This window comes from Filobasidium floriforme (genome assembly GCF_021052385.1).
Source record: "Filobasidium floriforme strain CBS 6241 chromosome Unknown HD553scaffold_17, whole genome shotgun sequence".
Taxonomy (NCBI): Eukaryota; Fungi; Basidiomycota; class Tremellomycetes; order Filobasidiales; family Filobasidiaceae; genus Filobasidium; species Filobasidium floriforme.
This window is the reverse complement of record NW_025763638.1, coordinates 106,178-118,500: the sequence shown is the minus strand read 5'-3', so window position 1 is coordinate 118,500 and position 12,323 is coordinate 106,178. Positions and strand designations below refer to the sequence as shown.

At 50.7% G+C, this 12,323-nt stretch overlaps 3 protein-coding genes across 3 annotated transcripts; all 3 read left to right on the top strand.

The window, feature by feature from the left end:
* Nucleotides 1–883: 883 nt before the first annotated feature.
* On the top strand, nucleotides 884–3,890 carry HD553DRAFT_314847 (acyl-CoA dehydrogenase/oxidase). Its single transcript, XM_046180400.1, has 13 exons — nucleotides 884–1,083; nucleotides 1,155–1,175; nucleotides 1,269–1,842; nucleotides 1,946–2,046; nucleotides 2,150–2,241; nucleotides 2,322–2,566; nucleotides 2,654–2,667; nucleotides 2,738–2,805; nucleotides 2,870–2,932; nucleotides 3,021–3,264; nucleotides 3,361–3,422; nucleotides 3,516–3,813; nucleotides 3,872–3,890. Exons 1-12 carry the CDS (start codon nucleotides 961–963, stop codon nucleotides 3,547–3,549), a joined length of 1,641 nt encoding a protein of 546 aa, XP_046034859.1. The 5' UTR covers nucleotides 884–960; the 3' UTR covers nucleotides 3,550–3,813; nucleotides 3,872–3,890.
* A 334-nt stretch (nucleotides 3,891–4,224) lies between these two features.
* On the top strand, nucleotides 4,225–6,045 carry HD553DRAFT_314846 (NAD(P)-binding protein). The gene is made up of 8 exons (XM_046180399.1): nucleotides 4,225–4,351; nucleotides 4,418–4,498; nucleotides 4,572–4,600; nucleotides 4,681–4,776; nucleotides 4,901–5,134; nucleotides 5,269–5,435; nucleotides 5,521–5,671; nucleotides 5,754–6,045. The coding sequence occupies exons 1-8, from the start codon at nucleotides 4,302–4,304 to the stop codon at nucleotides 5,960–5,962; spliced, it is 1,017 nt and encodes a 338-aa protein (XP_046034858.1). The 5' UTR covers nucleotides 4,225–4,301; the 3' UTR covers nucleotides 5,963–6,045.
* A 4,495-nt stretch (nucleotides 6,046–10,540) lies between these two features.
* HD553DRAFT_343839 (uncharacterized protein) lies at nucleotides 10,541–12,216 on the top strand (the record flags this gene model as incomplete). Its single annotated transcript, XM_046182917.1, has 2 exons — nucleotides 10,541–11,173; nucleotides 11,239–12,216. 2 exons carry the CDS (start codon nucleotides 10,541–10,543, stop codon nucleotides 12,214–12,216), a joined length of 1,611 nt encoding a protein of 536 aa, XP_046034857.1.
* Between the last annotated feature and the right edge of the window lie 107 nt (nucleotides 12,217–12,323).

Below are 12,323 nucleotides of genomic sequence, written 5' to 3'. Positions count from 1 at the left end.
TGGAGGTTGATAATCGGCCATGCCCAATATGATTGTTTCTTCAAATCAAGGTGATGTGAAACATGAAACACCCGGTAAAGCCGTTTGTCACGTGATGTGTCCCGGGAGAGACGTCGATGATGAAAGGAGTGTCGAATGTTACGGCATCGTTCTGCTTGGCAGGATATGATGATGAACAACAACTCTGTTGCTGTCAACACAGAACTTTCCGAAGCTCTTACTGCCGATGTACTCTTGAAAGCGGGAAAAATCGCTGTCGAGTACAAAGACAGAATCAAAGGGGCAGAGCTTGCCATACGGAGGGATGTAGAGGCAGCAGAGGAAGCGACGAAACCTGAGAAGGTGGATAGCGTCCTGAAGCGTTACGAGGTGTTGATATCGAAGGGAGAAGAAATCGAACTCGATGATAGCGAGAGAGAAACCTACAGATGGATCATGGGCGGCTCACCCCCTTTGATTCATACCAGCAAGATCGAGGCGCTGATCAGGGCAGCCGCTGAAAACAAGGTCCCTCTCGGAAGGAATAGCCATTACTGGCAGTGGATCGCTTAGAGCCCATCAGATATGAATGTCCCTACAATTGCTCGTCACATGCGTTACGATCATCTTGTACCAGTGCTTCATAGGTTTTAATGTTCTACTCTCTCTTCCGATGATCATGCAATCATATTCAGATCTTTCGATCTACCGTATATCGGTCGAGGTTGCAATGTTTCGAGACGTGAAACACCCGGTAAAGCCGTGCGGTCACGTGATCACATTTTCGGAGGCGACGCGCAAACAAGCCAAGGGGATGGCCGATCCTCCCGGTTATTCCGGTTAGTCGCCCTCGAAGGAGGAGGCCAATCCTATACAATCCATTATTGGTATAATCAACCACCTACATTCTAACTCATCGGTCGGTATCACAGTCACATCATACTCTTATCGGATACATCACATCAAACAGAGAAAGCAAACATGGTCAACTCATCCGCACAAGCCGGCACACAGGCCAAGGTCGACGCACCGAAAGACCTGACAAAGGCGATCGTCAGTACGAAAGAGGTGTTGAAGAGGTACACAAAGGAAGAGGTGGCCAAGGTCAGTATAGTCCTCGAGACTTGTTAAACCTTTTTTGGTGATGCGTACTGATGTTATAGTGGTGATCGTAGCATAACAAGGAGGGCGATCTCGTAAGTCTGCCTAGCCTCGACCTGACCCTGGTTACGCACGGTTCCACTCCGGGTACTCATGCACCTGATATCTCTTTTTTATATCGACGGCAGTGGGTCATCGTCGACTCGATCGTCTACGACATGTCCCAATTCAGCGAGATCCATCCTGGAGGTCTCGCCGCCCTGCTCGACCCCGAAGTCGCAGGCAAAGACGCCACCGCAGCCTTCTTCGGTTTACACAGACAAGAAGTCCTCTACACCCCCCGGTATGCGAAATACAAGATCGGGCAGGTCGAAGGGCAAGAACAGAAGGTTATGAGGAATGAGAGTGGGAGCATCTCTACGGTCCCTTATGCTGAACCGATGTGGTTGAGCACGGGGTATAAACAGTCGCCTTATTTCAAGGATTCTCATTTCGCCGTACAGAAGGCTATGAGGAAGTTTATTGACGAACACGTCTACCCGGACGCTCAGGCGTGCGAAGAGTCCGGGAAGAGGATGTCACAGAAGATTCTGGATATGATGGGAGAGAACGGGTTGCATGCGATGCGACAAGGCCCAGGGCCGCATTTGAAGGGGAGGAAGTTGTTTGATGGGGCGGTCAAGCCGGAGGAGTTTGATTATTTCCATGAGATGATCATCAACCAGGAATTGAGTCGGTTGCAAGCGAGGGGGTATGCTGATGGTGAGTCCACAATCGGACCTGGGTCGAGAATCGAGCCCAAAGTCGAGTTGAGGACGAACGAATGAATGTTAATGTGGGAGATGTTGGGTCTGTCTGTTTACAGGGTTCCAAGCGGGGACGGTCATCGGGCTCCCACCTATCATCAACTTTGCTCGACCAGAGGTCAAGAAGAAGATCGTCGAGGACGCCTTTGCCGGCAAGGTGGTGAGTACACTGGCTTTCTGGCATCCTCCGAAAGCTTGGGTTAAGGGTTATGGTCGTTGATGTTGTCGTTATCGTGTTATTTGACGGGGTTTTGCGAGAACAGAGTGTCAGTCTGGCGGTCACTGAGCCTTATGCGGGGAGTGACGTCCAGGGGATCAAGACGACTGCCGTCAAGACCGAAGACGGGAAACACTAGTAAGCCCCCACCCCCCTTTCCCTTATCGCCTATCCTTCGCAACGAACCCCTGTTCATCATCATCGCGTTCCACTTCCAGCATCATCAACGGAGCCAAGAAATGGATCACCGGCGGGATGCACGCCTCGTACTTTTCCGTAGCCACCCGGACTTCGGAAAAGGGCCTCACCGTCTTTCTCGTTCCAAGGCAAGAGGGGCTGGAGACGAGGCCTATCAAGGTCGCTTATAGCGGGGCGGCGGGGACGGCGTATGTTACGTTCAAGAATGTGAAAGTGCCTGCGGAGAATATGTTGGGGAAGGAGAATGATGGGTTGAAGGTCATCCGTGGGTGTCTTGATCCGGTTATTGGTCAGTTGTGATCGATAACTAAACTTTGCTTTTATCTTCTCTCGTTCGACTGGATCTGTATAGTCTCCAACTTCAACGTGAGTCCGCCTTCCTTACTTCTTCACCCATGTCCACAACGCTGATTTAGACGCTCATCGGACATTCTAGCACGAACGATGGACTATGTGTTGCGGGTCCGCCCGATCTTCCCGAATGGCCGTTGAAGAATGTCTCAAGTTAGTGTTCGGCCAGGTTTTCTCTATTGGAATAAGAGCTGATCGTTGGTTATCTCGTCTGCAGATGGGCTTGTCAACGACGAGTGTTTAGCGCTCCGTTGATCTCTCAGCCTGTCATCCGAAACAAGTACGTCCTCATACCTCCACGTACCTAGCGACTCTGCACAACCGGAAGACTCATATCACTCAACTCACCTTTCCCTCCTGCCACACAGACTGGCGCACATGATAGCCAAAGTCGAAGCCCTCCAAGCATGGCTCGAAGCGGTCACCTACCAGATGTGCAACATGACCTACAACGAGACTTCGGAACACCTCGCCGGGCAGATCTCGTTTTTGAAGATGCAGTGTACGATCGCCGCGGGGGAGATCGCTAGTGATGCCATGATGGTCTTTGGAGGGAGGGCTTTGACGAAGACGGGGATGGGGAGGCATATTCAGCATTTCCATCAGACGCAGGTGAGTAACCGTTCTCGTTTCTTGTTCTTGTTCTTGATGTTCAGTGCAGGAGGAAGAGGACGTGGCGTGTGCTGATCTATTGGTGGTGTGGGGTAGAAATTCGATGCGATCCTCGGAGGGACGGAAGACATTTTGGGAGACTTGGGCGTGCGGCAAGCGTGAGTTGCCGACTGACACCCGGGGATACCACTTCCTTTTCCCCTCGGAGTATCAAACGCTGACGCTGTATGCTGTTCGTGTTATATTCTCAGCGTTCGAAAGATGCCGGACAACGTCCGACTGTAGGTCACATCAGACGTTTTGTACATCTGTGTGTGAATCAAAGGTTGTTTTTCTGTTTCTTCCTGCTAGTTGCCGTTACCCGCTGTCGCGATTGCTGTTATCGCTATCAGATCATTTCTTTGCTACCGTGATGGTCATCTCTTGTACTTTACAAATGCTATGCTCACAATCTTCCTTGCTGCACTGTGACGACTAACGGGTATGAGCACCGCTCTTGCTTGGCTGATCATACGGCACAGCTGTGACTGGGTCATGGATCGAATTCAGGTACGCAATATTAGCAGGTTCATGGGTGAAGAGAGGTTGACAATCGGTCGTCGCACAGGTTTACTCGTCGCTGCGGGAATTGTGCCTGATCTGTCCTGGGTGCTTAGAGGCGCTCGACAGCAATAAGCGGGATCCAGATAAAGAGGGGGTGTAGCAGAGCTGGAAAGACCTTGTGCCTTCGGTCGTGGGTTTAGAGGCAGACGATCTCAAAACGAGCGAGGGCGATCACAGGGCAAATGGGAGACGCTTGTGCTGAAACAGTTGCCAAAGCGGCGAGGATGAACGGACATCGGTACTCTGTTATCGATGTCCGCTTATCGACCTGTTAGCCGGTAATCCATAACCGGCTAACAACGGGGAACTGGTGAGGTGGAGGTCGACATTCAGAGCATCCATATCATCATATCTTAGGTCTTACCTGATACAGCTCGACACGATCTCACAACATTCAGCCATCAGCATCACAAGACAGAGCACATAGAGCAACGATGAAAGCATTCCAGATCGCCGAACACGCTCATCCGACCAAGATCAAGGTGTAAGTTAAGCCCCGCTCTCGCCATACTCTACCGCCTGTCCATGCTGATAAACAAAACGTCTGCAGATCGAACGATGTCAAGCCGCCTGTACCTAGCGGAAAAGAAGTCTTGGTGGATGTATATACGGCTGGGTTGAATTTCTTTGAGTGAGTCCGGTGCATTGCCGGGACATCGAATGCAAAGGAAGCTGAGTTTGTGCGATGATGACGGTTATTGAAGTATCCTGCAAGCTCAAGGGAAATACCAAAGTACGTCTCATCATCACCTGGTAAATTTCAGAAGTATATGATCGGGAAATCCTGACTGGTGCTTTTCATGTCGTGGATAGACCAGCCGCCCTTACCGTTCGTACTGGGAACTGAATTCGCAGGTCGGATCGCCAAAAATTCTCCGATTCCTAAAGGATGCCCTTATAAACCCGGTGGCAAGTCCAACGTTCGTACTACATCTCTCATACGGTCTACTCAACTAACTCTCTTCCCACTTATATGCCACCCTGACTGGTATCACTATCACATGTCCTCGATCAATTCGACCTACTCGTACAGACAAAGTCTTCGGAGCAGGCCAAGGAGCCTACGGAGAACAAGTCACCGCCAACCCCGCCCTCTGCCTGCCTATACCCGATGGGATGACATACGAACAAGCAGCTGGGCTGTTCATCACCTATCCGACGTCTTATGAGGGGTTGGTAGGCAGGGGAGAGGTGAAAAAGGGGGATTGGGTGTTGGTGCATGCGGGTGCTGGGGGGGTTGGGTTGGCTGCTGTGCAGATTGCCAAAGGTACGTACTAGTGGGGTGCGATTGGTTCGGTAATTCGGCGTAAGCTGACTCGTCCTACAATTTCTTTCCATCCTCGCGTTCGTTCCCCACACACCCCTCACACATGCCAAACCCAAACCACCACCGTACTGTAGCACTCGGCTGCAAGGTGATCGCCACGGCATCTAAAGAATCTAAACGACAAGTCTGCATCGAACGAGGTGGGGCGGACCATGCGATCGATTATTCGGCGAAGGATTGGCAGAAGAAGGTCTTGGAGATCACTGGAGGGAAGGGGGTTGATGTGGTTTATGACCCCGTCGTAAGTTCCACGCATACATCACACAGCTTCAACAAGGCGAAACATCGAGCAATGGACCTGATTTTTTATTTCTTGGTATTCGTAGGGCCTGATCGTACCCAGCTTGAAATGCGTCAAGTGGAAAGCCAGGGTCGTCGTCGTCGGCTTCGCAGCGGGGACGATCGAGAAGATCCCAGCGAATTTGATCTTGTTGAAGAACATCTCTATCGTCGGCGTACACTGGGGAGCTTATACCAGCGAGTCCCCTCTATTTCACCTTTCATCCACATACAAGGACCGGCCACAGGCGCTGATGTGTTGGAAACTTGACGCCGACAGAGAACGAACCCAGCCAACAGCTCCAAGTCTGGGGAGAACTCATGAGACTGTTCAGCGAGCGGAAACTCGTACCGGCCGTCTTTGACAAGGTGTACGATGGGCTCGAAGAGGTCGCTCAGGGTTTGGACGATCTGGAGAAGAGGAGGACTTGGGGCAAGGCGGTCGTCAGGGTCAGAGGTGCGAAGGGGGATGGGGAGGCCAAGTTGTAGAGCTAGGCAACGATAGGTTCTTAGACGCTCTCAAGCGGGTCATGTTGTTAAAGGTTGTATCGTATGTGAAATTCAGTCCAGACGAAAGTAGATATTGAAAAACTAGACATTCGGGACGAGCCCGCCTGCCTTGAACGGACTCAGCAGCTCAGTGTATTGATGGGCGAGGTCTGATGAACCGAATTGTTAGCAGTTTTTTTGGCTTCTGCCTGAATTGCTTGCCATAAAGTAGCGTCCATTCTCGGATGCTGGCCACTGATCTGTTCGTCCTGAAAGATATATCCCTTCCCACCCAAAATTTTGTCTTCGGACACTCTTTTCGCTTGGTCGGGTCGAACTTTTGATCAAGCAACAAGGATACGCTAAGTGAGAATCGATGTATCAAGTTGAGGTTTCACATTTGTTCCGCTTACTAGGTGCCTTGTCGTCATTGCTCATCTTATCCTCATTGCTCGTCTGATCGTCATCGCTCATCTCCATCATCATCATGGCGGCTTCTTCTTGTTCAGGCGTAAGGACATATGCTAATCGAATGGTCAACAACCCAATTGAAAGTCCGATCCAAAATCATTGATCAACGACCAAGTTGAAAGTCTGATCCACCTCCGTCGCGGCGATCCGGCAAGCACCGGGTAGAAAATTTGAGCGCGCAAGTCGTCGTCAACATGTACCTGCAGAGCGAGACCAGTTTATGTTGATCTACTCTAAGTGCAAGAGCTCGGGAGTGTATCGCATGTCAAACGCGCCAGATCGCATATCGCGGACATGTTGTCGCGTTTCATCGCGACCGATGGATTGCATGGTGGAAAAGGAACAACCTGTCCTGTGAACGGCGGGTCAGGGCGAACAGTCTGTATACTACCTCGCTACGACCGGACATGGCTCGGGAGCTCAAAATCGCCTTGAGTGAAGGGGTTTCATCAAGTCGATTCAAGGGGCGATGAAAGGAGGCATACTGCGACAGCGAACGTGATAGTCAATCAGCTAGCCGTGTATATATGTGTGTACACATGGAGGCTTTTCGCACCTGGGTTGCTTATGACAAGGCCATAATATCCACTAATCCCGAACTTGTCGCGAACTTAGCCCGATCAATTGTGATTTGGCCTCCTCAGCCGACTTTACCCGTCTTACATACCTCTAGGTCTCAACACTTCGATGTCATCCGCCCCGATTGACTCATCCGCCGGTACAGTCCGGAACCGACCTGACCTACACATGCCTGTAAGGCCGCCTTGGGCTCTCCTCGCGTGGGTACCAGACGACCTTTCAGTACAGCTTGAGAAGTATCTTGAGATCAACTTCATCACGGCCGGAGATCCGACATACCCTTTTTTTCGAAGCTCTCGACAAGGCGTTGAGGCATCTCATAGATGTCAGGCAAAATCACGCTGTGGTATACAACCTTCGCAAGAAAGAGTTCTACGCTTTCTGCAATATGCTGTCTCGGAAATTGATAGTCAACAGAGGCATTGACAGGGTCAAGCTTTGGCGAAAGGTAGCCCAAACACTCACGAAAAGTGAATGGCTCGCGAGATTTGGGGAAGTACAGTTAGATCGCGAAAAAGCTTTTCAGGTCAGACTGGTGACTATCGGAAGATTGTGGTGCGAAGCTCATACTTGTGTCTCAGTTCGAACCTGTGAATGAACTTCTACGCGGCTGTGAAGAAGGTCGATACTTCGGTAAGGGACAGGTTAGCCGCATGATCGCCCTCTTTCGCCGGATTACCATGTCAGATGCTGATTGCCGAGGTCTGTCGTTAGGGGGAAAGTGAGGATCATAGTACGGTCGACAATCAGACGAGCGATAATGATGGTCAGGGTGGAGAAGAACCTTCGGACGACGATGAAGCTGCAACTTTTGCTGAGACTGGCAGCACCGAAGGAACATACCATACATTGGCGGCTGGGGATAGCGCTGTAGAGGTGCGCCTGTATGGACGAGCGTTCGATGGTGCATAGCTGATGTCTTCCGGTCGGAAATCCAGCGATTCAGCGGAAATACACTAGACCATTTGTCTGGGTGGGATACTATAGGCGCGCAAATGATTATGGGCCTTGACGAACGGAAAGAAGTATATGATTACGATGAGAAAGGGCGATACAGGGGTTTGAGGAAGCGCCCCGGATCTCCACGTGAGACCGAGGGCTCGCAGCAAGGCTCTCACACGGGAGTCAGTTCAAAGCGAGAAGATGCTTGATTTCGTAAGGACTTGAGGGCGAATGCATACATATGAGACGTCATGATACACTTCCATCGATGGCTGCGACTTGACGATCGAACTACCTGCCTTTTTCCTCCCACATCCAGATTACAGTCTTTCTTCTGTTCTCTGGCAAACTGGTTTCGATACAAGCGAGACGACTGCCGTTGGACCCCGCGCCTTGTTGTTACCTTTCGTGTCTGACATGGAACACAGGCGGTATTCTGTCTTTTATGCTCGACGGCAATTTTGGTGGTGCGGTCGAATGACTCCCGTGCGTTTCGCAAGGCAATAAGCGCAGCGATCCCACGAATAGTGCCACAAGGCGACACGGTTGTATCTATGTATGAATATCTGTCAACCAGATTATCAGGTATACATACACCTGGAGCTAAAGGAGAAGCTAACCTACCGGCGCCAAGCAGCAACACAGCTCGAAGGCGGCCTCAAAGGATCAACCGCAGAAGAGCGCGGAGTTCGCGTCGCTACATGCGTCAAAATCTCGACGTTCCTGCGCGACGGTCACTGAAGGGAGTGCACAACGGTACTGTGAGCAGACGATAGAGCGGTCTTGGAGCGGTTTAGTGAGAGCAAGTGCTGAGTGACGCTGTTGTTTACCTCCGTTGTCGGTTTGGGTGAAAGGTATACCATGAAGGGAGGTAGCGGCTAGATGTCCGGTAAAGTCTACCAGTAGTGGTATATATATCGAAAGTCTGGCGGGGAGATCCACGCGCGAACGCTACTCACCGATCACCAAGCTATGAGCATTTTGTACGTTCTCGCAGAATCACGTCTCTATACTCAGTCTTAATCTCATACACAGCATGAACGACGAAAACCGTCGCCGACACATACCTCCGGTCTACGAGTCGGTGTCAGTGACTCCCCGGCACGTCTTAAAGCAGCTCGATCGGTATCTTGAGGCGAATTTCCGGAACGATGGAGACAAGCAGGGTCCAGATTACGAGTTCCTCCTAGACTGGAAGGCTGCGGTGGGAGATCTTGTCAATGTGGACACACATCAGACTGCACAAACAGATCGGACAAAGTACATCTATCCCCTATGTACAATTCTGTCTCGGAAGCTGTTGCAAAACACATACATCGATAGAGTTCAGCTATGGCGAGAACTGGCACACAAGATCATATCCACTAAACGGTACAGTCATGAAAAGTGGATCGGACATTGTGGTATTCTACAGGCCAAGTACGCGGGAGGTCAAGAGGTCAGTCCTTCACTTATCGTTGAGACGAGACATATGGCTAAAGTCATCCCTGCAGTTACAATGTCTTAAAAAGTTCCTTGAGAATTGTAAAAGTGGCCATTACTTTGCGCTATACGATGTTAGTTATGACTACCGTAGACAGCACTTTAGATGCTTACTAGAGTACTTTCAATCCAGGTCGCCAATGTTGGATCTAGCATGCTTGAGAATGACACAGTTGCAACCAGGCCAAGCGGCAACGACGATACTACGTCTGACCAGACCGAGGATACATTCGATCTTACATCGGTCGAGGATACCGAGTTTCAGGTCAGACTTATACTCACGCTCTACTTCCTTGTGTCTTACTTATCGTTCCTAAATTATCTGAGCAGGACCCTCTAGGCATGGATTGGTGGGATACAGAGTCTTCAGTGATGGGTCTTAAAGAACGCGAGAGGGAGTATTATTATGAGAGCGGTCAATATTTCGGCTTGACAAAGCCCTCCGCGTCGCAAAGTGGTACTGAAGACTCGACCACACAGCCCTGATGACTGTGAACATCCGAGGCAAAGAATGAGCCTGGGTTCGGACTAGGGGTGATGTAAAGGGACAATAATGTCGAAAGTGTGAATTACTGTACATAACCTTGCATAAAAGATCTAAACTTGACATTCTAACCATTCTCCCTGAGACTACCATGTACAGGCCTATTCCACTTGCGATACTTTTCGCAATTACCACAGCGGACTTCACCCAGACATCTGTCTTTTGGGTCCAGACGCCGATTGCAAGCGGTACTGGGCTGCTTAATTCGGGTTGGCGTGTTTGTATGCACGCGCATTTATGACGCGCCGAAAGCACCAATCGTCTTTGTCGGTCGCCTATGGACGTGTTTGTAGCCTTTTCGTCGAGATTTGTGTTGTCTTGGCCTCATTCCAGCGTCTTTGGTCCGCGTCTTTGCTTTGCGTGTCTTGGTTGCACCCGGCCGGAGGCAAATAGTCGAAATTGGTCGAAATTGGTCCAAATTAGACCAACGAAGACCAAATTGGACCAACGAAGACCAAGGGAGACTGACAAAGACCGAACAAGCCGTATCGATACTACCTATCTCCCTCCTTGACATTACCTAGTCTCAAGTGCTCTACGTACCTCTCAAATTCATCAAGATGAGCCAAATTCCCTCCGACGAAGAGCTTTTTGCTATCCTCAACCAGAGGATGTTACAGGACAAGCATGGACTGGACCAAATCTTGTCCAGAATGAACGCTCCCGGTGTCAATGCTGGAGTTTATGGGCAGGCTGCTCCACTGCAGGCCCCCCCTTCGTCCCAAACTGCCCGCAACCTCGTCTCCCCAAGTGCTACGATCGATTCAATCGATGAATCGATCAACAATCGACCTCCTCCTTCGACTCCCGGTACCACTTCCTTCTCAGCTGTATCCAGTACAGCTGGTCGTCCGTCCTCCCAACTCGATCTCAACTCTTATCAATCGCGCTACCCATCTCAGTTCATCGGACGTCAAACCCCCTTCCCTCACCCCCTGCAGCTTGCTCCTCAGCCATCTTTCACCACCTTCGCGAGTGGTCTAGCTCCAAGCAGCTCTGCTATTGCAGCTACGAAGAGACTGCCAGGAGGAGGATACCAGCAAGCGACCAGTAGAGGCGTTGAAAAGGTTCCCAAGATTAGCAAGGTTACGCTCGGTCGAGGGCAAAACAAGGCAAGTCTTATTTCGACTACTCTTGGTCTCATTTGGTCTTATTTGGTCCAAATTGGTCTGATGAAGTCTTGCCAACGCTGGGTTCGTTCGTGCTTGGTAATCTCTAGGTCATCTTCATTGGCTGTGGCTCTATCTTGCGCACGAAGATCAAGTTATGGCAGTCGGGAGGAGGTCCCAAATTCCTAGAAGCTGTCGAGCTGCTTGGTTATATGCAATCAATCGTCGTTACTAGCAACATGACGCCTCGGGACGTGGGCAATGAGGTGCTAAGAGTCTTCCGATCTGTTCATGGACCTCAATTCCTCTCCACGCCTTTCGTCTGGGCCAAATGTGGACAAGGATCTACCAAATTCGACGGAAGGATGACTTGGCCAGGCTTCACCACTCCGATTGAAGACTTGAAGGACAAGTTTCGCAACTCCTACTACATTTGCATCTTTGAGGAAGGGTGGGACTTGCCAGAGAACGACAATCCAGAGTGGAGATTACAGGTAGCGGGTGAGATGGGCGAAGACCACGACCCTTGGGAGAAGACGACCGAGGACGATGAGGATGATGTTGATGGACTAAGGAGTTGCCAAGGATGCAGTAGACGATACCCCCCTGAGATGCTAGCCGCTCATCAGGGGAAGTGTCAGGCATGGTTGGACCAACAAAGGCGTCAATTGCTCAAGGAGTCGGAGTCTGATTCAGACTTGGAGTCATTAAGGAACCTGCCGCCGGTGCAAGGGAGACCAAAAAAGACCTCGGGAGGTCAAAAGAAGACCAAGAGAGTCCTTCTCACGTCGAAAAAGAGACCAGGCAAGGCTGTCGCACCACTCTCCAAGTCCAGAATCGTCAAAGACGAGCCGACCGAGGAGCTGAATGTTACGGGATCATCACGTGAGTCGACTACCGACACACAGGCTCGATCTACGGACATCAGCATACACCTAAGTCCGGCTCGACGAGGCGAATCCGATTCCCTCGGAGCAGATTCGGTCGCCCCTACCATTCGCCTTCACCATTCACCGAAACAACAAACCTTCCCGACATATATCACAAACAGGAACAGGGACCTCGAGGTACACGACACTCTACTCAGGACCTCGACAACCTTACTCGACGTACCTAGGGACAAATGAGAACTCAAACTCGCCTCCTCTACCGAATCCGGCTGCTCTCGACAGGATTCGTCTGTTCGCCATCTCGTTCTTCCAGTTTCGCCATCTCTCGACATTCTTTTCTCTTG